Source organism: Tyto alba, unplaced genomic scaffold (genome assembly GCF_018691265.1).
Source record: "Tyto alba isolate M040663 unplaced genomic scaffold, T.alba_DEE_v4.0 Super-Scaffold_1, whole genome shotgun sequence".
In the NCBI taxonomy this organism is placed as follows: Eukaryota; Metazoa; Chordata; class Aves; order Strigiformes; family Tytonidae; genus Tyto; species Tyto alba.
The window spans coordinates 3,118,945-3,137,235 of NW_024881261.1; the positions used below are offsets into that span (position 1 = coordinate 3,118,945).

At 45.3% G+C, this 18,291-nt stretch overlaps 1 protein-coding gene across 5 annotated transcripts in view; it reads right to left on the bottom strand.

The window, feature by feature from the left end:
* Window positions 1-10,290: 10,290 nt before the first annotated feature.
* Window positions 10,291-18,291, bottom strand: part of DOCK1 (dedicator of cytokinesis 1) — a 316,081-nt gene continuing 308,080 nt past the window's right edge. For all 5 annotated transcript variants that reach the window (XM_042792609.1, XM_042792599.1, XM_042792597.1 and 2 more), the window contains exon 52: window positions 10,291-11,619. In XM_042792609.1, coding sequence (XP_042648543.1) covers window positions 11,524-11,619 — 96 coding nt within the window. In that variant the 3' untranslated portion in view covers window positions 10,291-11,523. The remainder of the gene's footprint in view (window positions 11,620-18,291) is intronic.

Genomic DNA, 18,291 nt, shown 5'->3' on the forward strand with positions numbered 1-18,291 from the left:
AGCAGAAGAAAAAGTGGGCAAAAATGTAACAGAATGTATTTAAAATACTTAATAGCACATATAATCCACTGAATTGCCGAAGCTCCTCTTTATGTGCAGTGGATGATGCATTATTTTATAGATAATTTCTGACCCATCATCATAATGATACAGCAGAATGCTTGAAAGACCATGATGAGCAGTGGTGATTAAGTGCTTTGGATGGTGCACTCACACCTTTTCCAGTTCATTATAAACGAGAGAAACAGCACTCTGGCAGAAATCCTCCAAAACAAGTGAAATTTTAACCTAAAGTACCTTACAGTTTTGATTCTCCTATCTGAAAGTAAATCCAGAGGTTAGGAAACAGAGATGAATTTGCCAGCCACTTTTTGTTACCCACTCTCAATTAACGGCCTCTCCTTCCCACTCCCCCTTTGCCCATCCTTCCCCACGCCCCTACGCAATGCGCCAAACACTCACATCATTTCTCAGCAAACACAAGAGGAGCATGTGCTCCACTTTGTTTTTCCACTAGCTCTGCTCTTGCCTGAAGGTGCCTTCCTCTGCTCCATCATTTTGTTTTAAGAGAAAAGAGAAATGCAAGTGACATTCATTTTATAGCTTGACTACAGGTAAATTATCTGGTAAAATAGGTAAGCACTTGGCTTTCTTCCCTTTCATTTTTCTTATCATGAAAATAAAATGCAATGGGTATACTGATTTATTATTATCAGCACGGTGTAACACAAGTATCATTTGATACTCTATATGCCTGCATAAATCCTCCTCTGAACGACAAACCCCCCTTCCGTGCTGTTGGAGGTTCCCCCTGAACCACTTCCCCCCAACTACGTCAACATTTTTCCAGGAAAAACAATTTCCCACAGCCCCCCATCTCCACTGGGAGAGTCCCCGTGGCTTCTGGGCCGTGCCCAAGCTGGGGGGTGCCATTCCCAAATCTGACGAAGGCTCCAGCATGGGGCCACGCTGTGGGTTCAGCCCTTCCTTCGGGGCAAGAGGGGCCCGCGGAGATGATGTATGGCATGGCATGTCGTGGCATGGCATGGCATGTCGTGGCATGGCACGACACGGCATGACGTGCCATGGCACGGCAGCCACCAAGAGCAGACCCCCACACAGAGATCTCATCCCTTGGGAACCCAAAGGACCCCACACTCCTGCCCATGGGGGAACAGGGGAGGGTGAAACCGCGCCAAAACCGCACCCCCCTCTTTTTTACGAAACGCACCTTCCAGTTGCTCCCTTTTGAAAATTTTCCCACGGTAAACAACAGAAATCAAGGAAGGACAGGAAGGAGAAAGAGGAGGAAAAAACCAACATCTCGAATGCAAACGTCAGTATTTTAAAACAAATGGAAGCCAGGCTCTGGCTCCCACACGGGGCTTTGCGGTCACCGGTCACTTCCAATTAGCTCGTCCCTCTGGTTAATGCTTGCTGTCAGCCAGAAACAAGGAGCACCGGAGAAAAGTAAGTTCCACGCAGAGACTTTGGGTTTTTTAGTGGTATTACAATGGCCTGCAGGAAGAAGAAACATCCCTGCTGAACTTGGGTAACTCTGCGTTAAATAACGCTGCCGGAGCTCGGCACAGCGCTGGTCCCGGGAAAAATCAGCCGGCTCCTGGCTGGGGTGTGCCAAGGTGAGGTCCTCACCTTGGGATCAGCTTTCCCCCGCCAGCACGGAGCCGGCACTTGTCCCGCCGATGCTCCGGGAGAGCCTTGTAGGCACCAGGAACGCGGGGGGGAGAAAATCGGGAGCGAAACGCAGCTCTGTGTGCTGCAGGGATGGGGAGGGGGGGCTGGCGTGGAAGTCAGCGCTGCTGTTGCAAGCAAAGTACCAAGAAAAAAAAAAAAAAAACAACTGAAATCCAGGGGCAAACAACACACGAGGTGAAGAATGAAGGGAATCAAAGCACTGAAGATTTGAATGGAGTGACGATGTGTCATGAAATGCATCGGGAGGTGCGCCTGCTGAAAAGCACGGTCGTGGTCGGCGGGGTGGGCTTTGCCACGGACCTCAACCTCCCCACTGCAACCTCCGGTTCCCCAAAGTCCCTTCAGAGGGCTTCCATTTTTCCTCACAGCCTGACAGGCGTAATTTTATTGATTTTTATCCCGTTCGCATTTGGCTTTCCCCTGTCTGGGCTGGTGTCGGGCTCGCGCTTGCGAAGGACGTGACTGACCCTGCCGTCGCTCACCCTCCGCCTTCCCGCGGCGGCGTTTCCCGCCGTGCTCGTCCGGGCTTTGGCTGCGCTCCCCCGAGAAAAAGGACAGACTCACGGCGACGTCGGACGCACGGACAGAGCCGGCGTTTCTGCCCCGCTCCCCGCGGGCACCTCGCAGGGTGTAAATAAACCCCTTTGCCACAGCGATGCTCACCCTCCCCGCGGCCCCCCACTTCCACACCCACCCGTGGGGACACACGCGCACCCCTCACCCCCCGGCCCACAGAGGGCCAAAGCGCCCAGGCAGGTGCTTTCACTGCAAATTCCATTAACTAATTGGCTTTGTTAGACAAGAGCAAAACCAGAGCCAGGCACTGCTGTATTTCGGTGAGCTTTTCCCTTCTCCAAGGCCAGGGGTTTTCAGCTCCCCCCTGCTCGTGTCTTTCAGCTTTTCCACACACAATCACCATTTTGCTTCCAATTACCTCAATAACTCTCCGCAGCCAAGTTGAAATCAGCCTGGCTCTCCATCATGCCCCAGGTATTTTTTTTTTCTTTAGAGTAAAGCACTTTCTAATATAAAATGGTTTCCAATAATGGCAATTTGCAGTTAAATCAAAGCCTTATCAATAACAGGATAAAAAGCATCAAGAATTGAGACTGATCATCATCAAGAACTGACTCATCATCACTCAAAGCTGACTTTTAAAACTAAAGAAAAAGTTATTATTGTTTACACTTACTTGTAACTTTGGCATTGGATTACTTTCTTGGACAAGTAGTCCTTTATAGTAAATAAAATCAAAATTCAGTTCACTTTGTATAGCCCGCTGATACCAACAGTAATTCTGTCTGAATAACTCTTGAATGAAAATCAGTTATTGAGGCAAATTGGACACGTGATAAATAATGACTTATTTAAAAAAAAAAATACTATAATGTTAGCATGTACGGGAGGAATAAACTAAGTTTTTATGTCAAGACTTGTCCTTAACGTTACCAACACTTCAGAAATGCAACCTCCCCACCTTCAGCAGAAGTATTACATCTGTACCAGGAAAAACAATAAATGCAATACCGAAATGATGAGCCTAAGTGCTACAGACATAAACTCACTCCCTATCAGCCTTGCAGCTTTGTTATCCTGAGGATGCTTAATCGCTACCTTTGCGCTGATTAAGTATTAGGGAAAGGATTCTAGGTTTTGCCTGCAGTGACACCTGCAAAGGGGAGACTTCAGGGGGCTCGGCAGAGTTGTAACTTAGGAGAGGATTTAGCCCTTGGTGACTCCTCTTTGTTTTTAAAGAATAGAGGTGCAAATGCTGCGAGGGCAATCCCGTGCTGGCCACCCAACAAAACAGAACTGCGCATTTGCCAGGTCTTTAAGCGACCTGCCCTACCTCACGACATGATTTCTGCTACTGACCTTACACGGACACCATCTCCCCCGGAAAACCCCACACCAGAGAAAATAAATTCATTTTCCCAGCGCCACTTTTCTGCCACCATGGCGAGAGCCCCACGGAGCAGCGGCGGCAAGAGGGGGACGCCGATTTCTCTCCTGATGCTCCTGAGGCAGGTTTTGGAAAGGCGCTGCCTCTCCCCGGGGGGGACTGTGTGAGCACCCACTCATCCTCCCCCGCGCCTGCCCAGGCGCCGCGCGGCGCACGGGAGGATGGTCCAGCACAAAAGCCTGGTGTAACCTTCCACAGACCTCTACTCGCCTCCACACGCACCATCACGTCAGTAAGTAAAGACGGAAACTGACCTTTTTTATAGAAAATCCTTCTATTCCAATTGTTTTTTTCTCTTCCTTCCCTCTGAGGAGCAAGTTAACGATAATGCGCTGCACAGACGAACGACAACAAATATATTTGCCAACTGTACACGGTAATAAACTCAGGGAAGGAAGTTTATAACCGGCAGATTGAAATATTATTGACAGCCAGATCTCAACACGATTTTAAAAATATCTCAGGACAGGTCTCCTGTAACACTAGTAGGTAGTAGATAACTACCTCATCTTTTGAAAGAAGGCGTTTTTCTTCTGAAATTTTTGAACTTGTGGTTGATTTATTTGGACTTTTTCCTCCGAGAGCTTTTGAGCACATGCAATCAAAATGCAGGAAAATACATGTAATTTTCGGAGAAGCAATAATTACAGCTTAAGTGAACTTCCTGCACTCTGCAATGACTTCTTCTCGTTAGAACGCACCTCCCAAACCAACGTTCACAATGTTAAATTAAATGTTAATAAGCATTTTAAACTGAATAATTTATGCTAATCTAAGAAGTGTTTTGCCTAGACCGAAGGGTTGTTTTACCTCTCAAACTGTTACATTTCTACATCAGTCATCTGCAATTCAACAGAGCACGTGTGTCAGACTGCTCTAAAATGGTGCCTGGGTACCTATTTTTTTTTTTTTTTTTTTTTTTTTTTTTTCAGTAGAGATGGCTTTTGTAGTTAATTTTCTGGGTTCTCCACTGTCGGTGCAGTGATCCAGCATTGCTCGTAGGAATGATGGAGAAAGAAAACTCAATTTAAATCGGGATTACAGTGCTGAGGAAATGTAAGCACAGCCATAGGAAAATAAGGCCGGAGAATAAATATAAAACTTGGAAGAACAGCCAACAGCAGGAACGCACACCAAAAATGCCTTATCTATAAGAAAACAGTGTCACATTTGGTTTTGTCTACGCTTCCTCTTTGCGAAGGACTCCCTCAAATGTTGATGACACCATATATTCCCCTCTGATGCAGACTGGCAGAAGGCCACAGCTTTCAGGAACAGCAGAACCAGCAGCTTTTCAAGCATCTGGTAGGCAGCTAGACCTCCTGGTCTGGAAATGTGTGAGACCAACAAGGCTTATTCTTGGTTATCGTGAGGATGATTTGAGGCTCCAAGCTTTTTTACAAGGTGAGTCACCCAAAGAACACGGGGGCGAGCACCGGGGCATTGCTCATAGTGAGGACACCTCTGTCGTGACAGACAAAGCACAAGGCAGCACACACCACCTTTAGGGACCAAGCAGATATTGCCCCAAAAGCCTTTCCAGAGGCTTTTTTTTTAGGAATCATTCGGTTAACAAGAAGGTTCAAACACCGTTTGGGGTTTCTTGCACTTTAAGGGAGAAAAAGCTTCTGAAAAATGGAAATGGGAGTGTCTACCAAGGAGGCTAAATACCAGGAGAGTGTGCTCATATGGGTGGCTTACGGAAATCTGCCTTGAGCTCCAGCTCAGAGGAAGCTTCATAGTAATAACAATTTGCAAATGTTTGCAAATAAAGCAAATTAAACATAAGCTGTCAGTGAAGAACATGAATTTTCATCACTGAATCTGTAGCATTAATGTGCTATGGCCAACGTTCCTCTGTTTAGTTCTCCAGCTCTGCAAGAGTTTGGGCTGCAAACACAGAAGTTCAGCAGCATCAGAGCCAAACTGTGCAATGAAAAGCCGAGCGAATGGCCAAAACAATATGGATTCAACCCAAAACAGCAACATTTCACCACCCATAAAATCCCTGCAAGTTTGGGATGGCAGACAGGGAGTTTGGGTAGCAACGAATCTGAGATGGTCAACTTGGATTCTGAAAACCATACATCACCCTGTAGCTGCAACAAGACGGCGTTAGGGAATGGAAACCGCTCGACTAAACAGGAGATTGAATGGAGTCGCCACCCCAAAGCAGCCTCACAAGGGGCTCAGTACGTGTCCTTAACACACCCGTCCAGAGTCAGCCCGGTTAGATGTGAAATGAGTTATTTAATTCAGCAACTTCGCATTAAAGTGCTAGAATACAACACCGCACGCACTGGAAATTAAAAAAAAATTAAGTCTCTCATTTGATAGAGAAACCTAATTTACAGTAATTATTCATGTCTGCAGAATACATATGACAAAACCGAGGGAAATTAAAAATCCTATAAATAGCCTCACTAGAGAACAGCTGGTTAGATCCCATACAATAACCAAGTATTTATACTGATCCACACGTTTCTGCATCACCAAGAAGATGGCAATTGCAACCCTGAAATTCAGTTTAGATCCATGAAAAGTACAAAAGGAGAATGAGAAGAAATTGAAACGTCGGAGCAGCTGGACCTCATGCTTCCCATTACTGCGTCAGCGCCGAAAGCTGAGGATGAAGGAAAACCCTGAATTTCAGTGTTCACCATCACTCAAGTGTTTGGTCTTTTTTTCACGGGCATATTCTACATGTGCTACGATTTATTGCTTCATCACAAGGTGTAGATGCAAACTGAAAAACGCCTTTTTCTACTTCTATGTCGGGGCCCCCAGCCGGGTGGAAGCATGGTGCTGATTGGGCACGAAGCTCGGCCACCTTCACCACCATCCTGGTTTGGGCTGAAATAGAGTTAATCCTCCTGGGAGACCCCCAGCTGGCCCCGAGCCCCAGCCCGTGCGTGCACCCGGAGCCACCTGCGCTGAATTTAAATACCTTGAGCAAAGCGCAGGCACCTGTCAACGCAGCATCTCAAAGGATGCATTAGCTGTAAGCAAACAGCCAGGAAGGCATCCTGCATTTACTTAAAAATAAACTTTTTTTTTTTTTTTTTTTTTTTTATTGAAAGAGAACGCAAAGAACTTACGAGGCTCGTGATGGGGAGGCGGAGAGAAGCCAGGCAAGGCACCACGTGTGTTTCCAGCGATGGCCGAGAGGCAGCGTGTGCTTCTGGCAGTTACAGGCAGCGAACAGCAACTTCTCTGTGAAACACAGCACATGCACACGTAATGCAACAGGCCCAGCAAAAAACAATTTCTGCCTTACCTTCCTCTACCTTCAGCTTGGGGATAAAATACCTTGCTTTCAGAATCATAGAATCGTTTAGGTTGGAAAAAGACCTTTAAGATCATTAAATCCAACCGTTAACCCAGCCCTGCCAAGGCCACCACTAAACCATGTCCTTAAGCACCGCACCTACACGTCTTTTAAATACCCCCAGGGGTGGTGACTCCACCGCTTCCCTGGGCAGCCTGTTCCAATGCTTGCCATTTCGTTCAAAACAGCACACAAAAAATATTCCAGAGCCCAGCGCAGGATGGTAATTGATGGATCAGAAGAAGAGGACAACTCCTGTTACACCATGTACTGTCTAAGTCTTGTCGACATATATTTAAACATCAAACCAGCTGCAACCTTTGTAAGAATTTTTTCTGCTTGCTGCACCTGATTGTGTCAAATATGTACACAAGAAACGTCTAGTTTATCCAGAGAACCTTTACTAAAAATAGACAGTTGTGAAAAACCATCACGGGGCAACTGGCATCAACACTACATCAAGCTTCTGGCATAGAATAGTCCCCAAAAAGGTCACAAGAATCGAGAGGGAAGCTGCCTGAGGTGAAGCAAGAAGTTGGACATCTCAACTACTCAACGAAATGATGTATTTTACATTAAAAAACATGTGTTTAGATGTGTGTGCATGTATACACATATGTATGTACATTCACGTAAATCTCTTATTCACATATCATAAATGTATATATATATGCACTGCAAACTTCCTAACATTTTTCTCTGTAAAGTTACATATCACAGACATTCATGGTAAAGAAAAATACCAAAGTTAAGACAAAACTGAATTTAAAAACATTTTTACACTCAGAATTTGTGGTATCATCAGAGACATTTCAGTAATCATAAATGTCAATTATGGAAACCAGCTTAGGAACTGACCTTTGCATTGAGCTTCCCATTGAAAATAAATTTGATTAAAAAACAAACAACCGCTGCCCAGAAAACCTTTTGTGGTTTTGCATGGGACTGATGGGAACTGATGTGTACACCTCTAAAAATTACCCTCTCAGTCCCAAGCTAAGACTCAGAGAAATGGTATTAAGGCCTTCTCCTTTTTATAGTGGCACTGTAAGTTAGCTTCCAGTAAGTAAATTCAAGCTAACTTTCAAGAAGTAAAAATTAATGGCCACTGAAAATCTGGTTTTCTCATACTGTCTAGAAACTCGGCACCACCGGATTTCTTCTTTGAGGAAAATTTGTGTTGCAAAGCCTTGTGGTATCGCTCCCAAGGCCGAGTGAAGGGATGGCATCTGGGGGGAGGTTGATCCCCGGACAGTAGCACCTAAACGACCCCCACGGATCCCGCTAGTGCCCTGGACAAGGTCTACTACAGAAGATGTGGAGGGGGTCACCTTTCCTAGCAGCTTTCTCTTGGCACCCTCCAGTGACGGAAATATTGATTTGAATGAAGTCTGACCGGGGGCCTTTGGGCCTGGAGGCACCAGGAAAGCTGGCGGGAGGATAAAGCAGCAGCAGCTCAACCCGGTCATCCCAATCCCACCATGCCCACACGCCTCAAGGCGTCGAGGTGGGGAAAGCGAACGACTCAACCGCGGCCGTTAAGGGACGGTGGTGGGGAGATGAAGAGCGGAACGGCATCCTCACCAGGTGGGGAGACATCGAAAACGCTGAGTGCTGCCTAGCGAATTCCCGCGGAAATGGGACAGACTAAAGAGACGGGTGGCAGCCGCCGCCAGCTCCCACCAGCCAGCAGAGGTTCACCGGCCTCGGGGCAGCGCAGGAGGAGGGATGCGGACTTCACAGCGGGCACCTCTCGCCCTCCGCGTGGCCGCAAGGCAACCCCCGGCCCAACACTCCCTCGACCCTTGTGAAGGCACCAGCACCACACGGCAGGCGTAGGCGGCACCACTTTGGTTACGATCAAGTAACCTGGTTTTGCAGCACCGTCTCGCATCGAGCTCTTCCGCACTAGCTCAGCTCTGGTGCGAACGACGTCACAAGGAATTCCTCTTGCCTAGGGATGCTCCGATACCACACCACTGGGGTACAAAGGGAGAGCGCACCATAGGAAAAGTTAAGTCTTCCCAGGATTGTTCACTGCTTGGAGACTGTAACTGAATTAATTAGTTTCTGGATTTGCTGAAGTCTGTTTTTACAACACCTTGAGGAGGGTAATGGTTCGTGCTGGCTGGGTTTTATACAAGTCACAGCCTAGAAGCTGTTAGACTGTACAAATGGTGACAATTTGGGTCTGAAAGTGAATTTGAGAGGCTGATTTTCAACTCCCAGTCTCACTTTGCATATTTGTAAAACACAGACATGGAGGAGATTTAGAGTTTGTACTGCAAGGCCAATTTGTAAGTGCAGCTCTCGTTTGAGGAGTCTTGCAGGGCCAAATTGTAACACTTGCATGAGCACAGGAATCTGCTAAGGACGTGTGAAAACAAACACATTATCAGAAACACAATTTATAAGCATCCAGTTGCAGACCCATGTGAAAGCCTCTCCCCCCGCTTTAGAAAGTAAATGAAAGAGAGAAAGGGAAAACTCACCAGCGTCCCAGCGCAATCTCCTGCACAGTAACAAAAGCAGTCTCTAAAGCAATTTTCAATTAAATGAAAGACTTATAGAATTAAAGTTGTAATACATTATTGATCGTCTGCAGAAAGAATATCTGATCGACTGTACCTAAAAATCCTTCCCACCTCGTTCCTCTTGATTGGAGATTACTCCAATAACAAAACAAATAGGGAATTGTAGGACAATGTCTAACAGTAAATTCTGAGACACTCTGGTAGCTGATGTTATCTTGCATTGCAAGAAAAAAGTGTGTTCACTTGATCCAAAGCGACACAATGGCTTAAGGCAAAATTATGAGAATATATAATTGGCCATTTGAGCCACTCTTCATGAGGAGGGGAATCTTTCTGCCTTTGTAACAACATCACTGTTTTACCACTGTGTAAGTCATGCTTCTGCCTGCTACTCGCATCGTGTAGCAGCTACTTGAGGTAGAAAATATTACTTAAAACTCACCTGTTTTCTGAAGTGTTCAGCAACAGATAACTTATAACTTAAAGATAAGTAAGCTATCATTATGAATATTGACAGCATACAGAGATGGATGTTTCTAGTGCTGATGTGTGTTTTATCTCAGCACTACAAACATGCAGGAACAAGCATACCAGTACGACGAAAGACTTCAGCTTTATCATGCGCTCCCTCAAAATCGTTCAGAAAAAAAGAAAGTAAGGGTACAGGTAGCCCTCTCTAGAGTGAAACAGTTCCTGAAATTCTGCAATGAGGATCAAAAGTACCAAGGAAATGTATTCATTTTCTTAGACAAGTTTTTAAAATAATATTTTATTTTTTGAGTCAGTGGTATATTTAAAAACAATCTACTGTAAGAGTAAAAAGATTGTAGATAGTAAAAAACAAGAGTGATGACAATAAAAAAATGCTAAAGTTAGTTTCCTTCCTCCCTCCCAGCACCCTGCCCCGTCATTGTCCAATATTTCTCACAGTCTAATTTCTCCAAAACAAATTGCTGCTTTTTTTTTTTTTTTTTTTTACACTTTCAGCAATTAGGAAATTAAAAATATGTAAGGCATTCTTTGCAGGTACATTAATTCATTATTACATGAAAAGCAGGCAACACAAATTAAAACATTCTAAAAACCATCATATATACAAACGCTGTACAGAATGATGGCACAAGGACAAAGTGATTCCATTCAGTCCATCCTAATCCACATGAAATATTACACATTAAAGAAGAAAAGAAAAAGCTCTTCCCATTCCTGTACTCAGCTGCTAGGTTCAGAACGACCAGGAGTCTCCTATCTGCCTACTCTCTTGCTTTTCCTCTACGTTCGTGCCCGGCCGTGGCCCAAAGGCTTCCTCGCCTTACCCACCCATCAACGCCCAGAACGGCCAACGGAACGGCCATAGGCATGACCGATCACCAACGACTAATTTTACAAAGCCCATTAGCAATCAGTTTATTTGTAACACAGAACAATTAGAAGGCACATTTCACAAATAAGCTGTGTCTGATTTTCTTTCACCCCTGGGCGGAACCGTTATTTGGGGAATTCCTACGGCAGCTTCTCCTTACTGTGAAGCCTACTCCAACGTGCACTGAATTCAGTGTGAATATCGTCATCGATTTCTATATACACTGAGATTAGGTACAAAATACTCAGCTCATTTTCAACTCCGCAGCTACCTAAATGCTTTAGGTACAAAATACTCTCATTTCAATCTCCACAGCTACCTATGTGCCTGAAGTTATTCAGAAGAAGCAGGGAGAAGGTTTAGGAAGAGGGTACTGTCAGTTGATGAACACCTCCCAGTCTCAAGTAGAAATCCAGATTTCTTTCAAGTTATGGGAGGGAAAACCCCAGAAAGAGGGGTGATGTAGTGTTGTTTCCAACACGCGGCTAGAAATGGAGTTAGAGTCATTGCACTAAATGTTAGATACTGCACGCCTGAATGAGGTAAACATTATATACCATAAAATACTTAGGGAAATGAATTGTTACAGCTTTATCTTTGGAAAAAAATGCTTCCTTCTTCACTGGACAATCCCAGAGTCAACAGATGTTTGCTTCCGAGTTGTCTTTGGAGGCGGAGGCGGGGGAGTCTTGCTGGGGAGCGGAGGTGGCAGGTGCTGGAAGAAACCAATTTTGATAGACCGTGTTAGCAATGAATGGATTTTTAAAACATGTAGTGTTTCATATATGAGTGTGAGAGACAGCAGGTAAGTCTGTAGCCATCTGCCTCCTGAAAGCTTCTCCGCAGAATTTGCTACTATGAATACCGAATGCTCTTGGCCATTACCTTAAAATATAACTTTTACTTTTGAGAATGAAAAAAATCTCTCAAGGGTTCACGATTAATTAGCTCAGTATTTCAGGAAAAATCTTTTGAGAGCACTGGAGAAGTTTATAATTCCACACTTTATATCATGATAGGGTATTGATTTCTTGGTCTGTATCGATTGCCCTCAGCCTCTATGCACTACAGAGCTCAAAAGCCAAGTTGAAGCAACAGCTTCATTGCTTTTCTATTATTTTTGTATCTTGCACATTTAGAACACAAATCATTAAAAAAAAGGAAACCATTTAAAGAGATAAGTAACTTGCAATTTAGTTATCATTACAATATTCAAACCAGAAATCCAGACTGTTCAAATATACATGTTTTAAATCACTTCATATATCATACAACAGAACAAGAGCACCCTCAGATTCACTGGCTAATTGGACAAATTTAAAAAGTCATTATGGAAATTAAGACTTCTTTTCCTAATGTTCACTCATATATATGATAAAATCTGTTCCAGAAAGAGCTTGAGAACACTGCAATTTGCTCATACACTTTCCAGTCAGGTTTTCTATGGCGTTTTGGCTATGTGGCCATTGTTTCCCTATCACTGCACTGCGGCTGTACTTCAGTGTCACAGTTCATAAATGCTGCTTCGTTTTTGATTTTTCTTACAATTCCTCCCCCACTCGGCCTTTTGTTTTCCTCCAAGCATAATGACGCTTTTTCACTTCCACTTGTTTGTGGCTCAGTGTCCCCATCCCACCTCACCCAGCCCACACTGAGCCCCAGGCTCTAACACTTCAAACCCGATGATGCACACCGACTCTGCCAAATTTCCTGAATCACCGCTACAAGAACAGTTCAAACATCTGAAATGCCTCAGAGTCACGCTGCAGGTACTGCACTTGCAACCTTGACACTCGTATTCCAACCTTCATGAATGTCTTGGACGATATAACCATTGATTTCTCAACCACGCTAGGAAACTGCTATACAAGCAACTGGTAAACCATGATAAAGTGTGTACGAAACCAGCCCATTCCTTTCAAAGATATCCAGAGCTGCTATCCGAAAAGAAGAGCGGTTCAGGGCAGACAGTTCGGTCATTCCTCTGCCGCGAGGCAGGAGCAGCCCGAAGAGCCTCCCAGCGCTCCTGCAATCTAGTGACTGGGAGTTTTCAGAGATGTGGAAGAGCAGAAGGAAAAAAAAAAAAAAAAAAAAAAAAAAACAAACCATAAAACCCAAGTAACTGAATGATGTCCTCTTTAAAGCAGTTTGAAGTTATAAATCTAGAGCTTTTAGCGGATAGTTTTACAAATCGTAGACTAAACAGAAAGGTAAGACTGCATTCTGGCAGAGCTAGGAAGGCTGGCTTTTTGCTGGAATATTTTTCCTGTACCCCACCTGGAAAGAAATACTTTCCAGTCCGTTTTACAGCTTTCCTCACTCCTGTGGTCGGGTCGGCCGTGCCCTGAGCCCGTCTCTCCATCTTGCCACGGCAAAGTCCGCCCGCTCCCCGTTTCCCCACCAACGCGGCGACGTGCGTGCTCAAACCTTCCCCTTTGGCTACAAAACGCCGTCGGAGTTCGCGACTCAGAAATCAGTTGGGTTTAATCTGCTACTGAATGAGAAACACCCCGGAGCCGGGGTGCCTCCTGCTCACCGCGGACAGGACATCCTTGGCAATGAAGGCTTTCGTGTTCACGCTCCGGCTCAAGCTCATCCTAGCTCTTTTGAAGAAACAACCAGGTTATTAAAAGGTTGGAGCCTCGAAAGGGCACTGCTGCTTGAAATGCACACTCCAAGAAAACCCTGCTGAGTAAGCAGCATTCATTTTCCAGAGCAGGCTCAAAAGCATGCCCTATTTACTGCTGACTTACAGTGGGGCAGAGTGACCTCTGAGGCATAAAACCAAGTCAACAGATAGTACGAAAAGCAGATAAAATAAGATTTTTATTTCACTAAATGCCAAACTGAAGTTTTTTGTTTGTTTGTTTGTTTTTTAATGAAAATGCCACTGCTGATCTGTCTCTTAAGTATTACAGTCAGAACTATTAAATATTATTTCCTTTACCTGACCAAATACTTTTCTTAACCTGGTATATATTAAGTTCCCTCGTGAATGCCTACTGAGGCACCTGAGTAAGAGCTGGACTGTCAATGTTACTTAGCTTCACACATTCAACTGTGATCTGCAGATTTCAAAATCTCTGAGAAACTGCTTAGCTACAGCCACGTCCCCAGGCAGGGGCTCTGGGCAACCCGGGAAGTGCTGGTGGACTGCAGAACATTGGCGTACAACATGCAAGAACTCCTCACAGAAATGACATGAATTTCATAACTAAATAAACCACGTGCCCCTCTAAAATATATTACAAACCATAAAAATTTTCTCGGAGCTTTGCTCTCAGATGGTAACTTTAACTTCGTATTTATCACTAGAAAAAACTAACTCTGCTGATAGCATCATTTGTGAAAATCCATTTGGAATTTAAGTAACAGTATATTGGCAATAATTCTCAATTCAATTAGATCAAAGGCATTTCTCAGACAAATGAGCCCTTCATATTGATCAGAGAACAATCAAATTATCCCTGAAAACCTGATTCTGAAGAACATACACAATGCAAATACAATGAGAATAAGCTAAATATATATGCCATGAATAACAAGCACAAAACCTACCAGAGCTTAGATTCTGCAAGCAAATTAGGCAGAAAGGAATAACAGAGATAGGTAGATAATTATTATAATTGAATTTACAATTTCCATTAGAAAGTCGGATAAATTTAGTACATGTTCATTTATATAATAAGCTACCAATGAATATATTAAGTAGGATGTGTAATGCTTGCCGGGGCAACATTCTTGAGAAATTAGCACGACAAAACGTGCCAATATGGAACTGGTGCAGCTCCAAATCTACCCATGACTCCAGGGCTGATGCACACACCCTTTTATTCCAGTACAGGAAGAAATTCAAGCACATTTTCTCTCTCCCTTTAATATCATACTCAGAAAATCATTATTAGGCTTATGAAGTTCATTTTTGCTACGCTTCCCCTTCGAAACTTTGAAACACAAAATAGTTTCCCTTGATTTTACATTTAATTAAGACTTGCTTTGCAGAGATCATGTTTGCGTTGCAGCAGTTAATTGTGAACCCACCAAATCTTGAAGCATGCTTTTACTTTCGATAGAGACTGCTGGTTCACATTCAAACCTGTTCTGGGCAGAATCCTTGACTCACAGGTACCTCAGGGGAAGCAGAAACCTTATGTAAAAGACACATCTGCAACACAGAAGCAATCTGTTCCTTCTGCTTCAAACATGAAATTGCTTCCATTTCTTTCTGATACAGAAAAGAATCAGGTTTAAAAACATTTGTCTCCATTCTCTTACAGATATAAACTACACCACACTATATGTGTTCAGGATGCAGTAAAATTCAATTAAGGAAGATGAAAAAAAAATGCATTTATTTCCTACTCTGTGAAAAAGCAAAATAAGATATGAGAATGTGTTAGCTTTTTTCTTTTTTTTTTTTTTTTTTTTAAACCAGAAAATACTATTAAAGGAAACAACAACAAAAACAAAGCAAAATTTGATTCCCCCAAACGGTCCTTGTGACACTGTAAGAGATTTCTTCCTGTGTAACTATGTTTCTTTGAAATTAAATGGTCATCAATATGACAAGCTATGGAGGTCCAATCAAAAGCACTTCAGTTTGAAGGATTAACAGATCTAATTAGGTCAGAAGCAGGAGAAACGAGATGAAAACAGGCTATCAGCTACACGGGACTGTGTAAATGCTTTCAAATACTGAGCTCAGAATTGCTCCTTCTTGCTTACACCGCTGCTTTTAGCTGGAGCCGAGTCACCTCCCAAGCAGCGACTTGCTTATTTAATATCTGCAATGAAAAATAACGCATAACGTGAGGTCTTGGTGGAATAACACTCCCATTCTGAGAGAGTGATAATACGCCAGCGGAGGGAATCAACACAACTCCATTAATTTGAACCAAATTACAGACAGTTTAAGCTAATTGGCCGTTCGACGCAGGGAGCAAAGTTTGACCCAGGGAGCAAAGTTACGCGGAGAATACCGCAGGTAACCGATGTAAAATTACTGTTTAAACTCTGTTGCCATACTTCATTAGAGATTCATTTGACTGTGTATCACAGCTATTAGCTGCCCTTGCTGGAGTGTGCCTTGATAAGAGAAAGTAATTTTAAGAGTTCTTCTGCAGAGGTGCACTTTGTGTGCTCCCGCCCGCCGCGTGCTCAGCATCCCCTCCCTGGGCAACGTGAAGGATCCCTTACAACAGGCAACGTCAAATTGCTTCAAATCAGTATCCCAAATTTTTATGAAATTAATGAAGTTCAGCAAGGCCAAGTGCGAGGTCCTGCCCGGGGGTCGGGGCAATCCCCAGCACAAACCCAGGCTGGGCGAGGGGTGGCTGGAGAGCAGCCCCAAGGAGAGGGGCTGGGGGGGTTGGTGGGGGGAAAACTGCCCGTGAGGCAGCCCCGTGCGCTCGCAGCCCAGAACCCACCCGTGCCCTGGGCTGCAGCCAGAGCAGGGGGGGCAGCAGGGCCAGGGGGGGGATTCTCCCCCTCTGCTCCGCTCTGGGGAGACCCCCCTGCAGTGCTGGGGCCAGCTCGGGGGCCCCCAACAGCAGAAGGACCCGGAGCTGCTCGAGCGGGGCCAGAGGAGGCCACGGAGATGCTGGGGGGGCTGGAGCAGCTCCCCTGGGGGGCCGGGCTGAGAGAGTTGGGGGGGGTCAGCCTGGAGAAGAGAAGGCTCCAGGGAGCCCTTCGAGCGGCCTCCCAGGGCTTAAAGGGGGGACAGGAGAGGGGGGGAGGGACTCTGGGTCAGGGGGTGTAGGGATGGGACAAGGGGGGACGGTTTTAAGCTGCCAGAGGGCAGATTTAGATGAGCTCTAAGGCAGAAATTGTTCCCTGTTTGGGGGGTGAGGCGCTGGCCCAGGGTGCCCAGAGCAGCTGTGGCTGCCCCCTCCCTGGAAGGGTTCAAGGCCAGGTTGGACGGGGCTGGGAGCCCCCTGGGCTGGGGGAAGGGGGCCCTGCCCGGGGCAGGGGGGGGCACTGGATGATCTTTAAGGTCCCTTCCAACCCAAACCATTCTATGGTTCTCTGATTCTGTTTTCCACAAGGTGTTTTTTGGCCGGGGCCCTGCTGGGGCAGCAGTGGGGTGTTCCCTGGAGGGATGCTCCCGCAGGGGTGACGGCAGCAGACGAGGGGGAGAGCTGGCCCTAGCAGAGGTCCGCACCCCTCATGCAGGGAGGACTTTGCCCCTGGTGCATGTCAGCTGTGTCAAAGCACGGCTAATGCAATTTTCCTTCTGTTGAACCACATTTCTGCATGTGGAGGCTATTAGTATTTCAGACCGTGCTGGCTAACTCGATTTTCAAAAGCACTGTTTTTCTGCTCTGGTCTGTATATAAACAGACCACAAGAGTTATGAGCAATACCCTCAGAATTAGGTTTAGACTCCAGACTGAAACTCTATTTCTTACTGAAGGCCTGGGCCCTGCGAGAGCAATAAACAAATGCATTACCAATTGGCCAGAGCAAAACCCGCAGCCTGATCCTGCGTAGCGCTGAGGGCAGCGACACGGCCCTTTCCGAAACAAAATCCAGGGTGCTGCTCAGGGACACATCATGGGCTGTATATCTCCAGGCAGACAGCAGAAGAACACATTTTTCATTCAAAATCCTGTAATAAGCAGTGGCAGTCCATTGATTTTGAGACTTATTAAAAAGTGACTGTGAGCTTTTTAGAAACTCTTTGCTCGGCAAGAGCTTAACCCACCAAACCCCAGCCCAGCTGAGGAGACTGGAGGAAGCTTACAATGCTTCCCATCTCCAGCAGGCAAAAATAATGATCAGATGGTAAATAAAATTTTTATTTTTTTTTTTCTTCTGGGCATATTATATACTCCTATGGAAAGCCTTTGGTCAGAGAGCCTGTTTTTAAAAAAATCTGGAGTATGAGACAGAAGAGGAGACATTTATTTCCATTTGTGAGCAAATGCAGCCCATAAAGCCAACTTTCTAATGTAATGTAAGGGATTAATAATGCACTTCTCCCAATTTCACTTTTTCCACGGGATAACATTCCCAAAGGCTGCCCTCCCACTGCTGTGGTGAGCAAGCCGGTGGCGAGCCTCGGGCCACCAAACCAGTGCCGGGGGCCCGGGCGAGTGGCACCCCGAGGCTTCCCCCCCACCCCCTGCTCCGGGGACACGGAGCCAGGGGCTGCGAGAGGCACTTGGGGAAGGAAGGGGATTTCTCCTGAGAAATAACGTCAGGGGAGGAACAATTGCAAGCCCTGAAGTAGCGCTCCCTAATTACCCGTTGCCTCCGTAGTTTCAGCGGGGTTTCCAGCCCCAACTTTTTCTCCGTCCGCGTGAGGACAGTCCATTTGCTGAAGCGCGAAGGTCATTTTTTCCTTGCTGCAGCTAATGCAAGAGATAATGATACTGCAGTATATGCA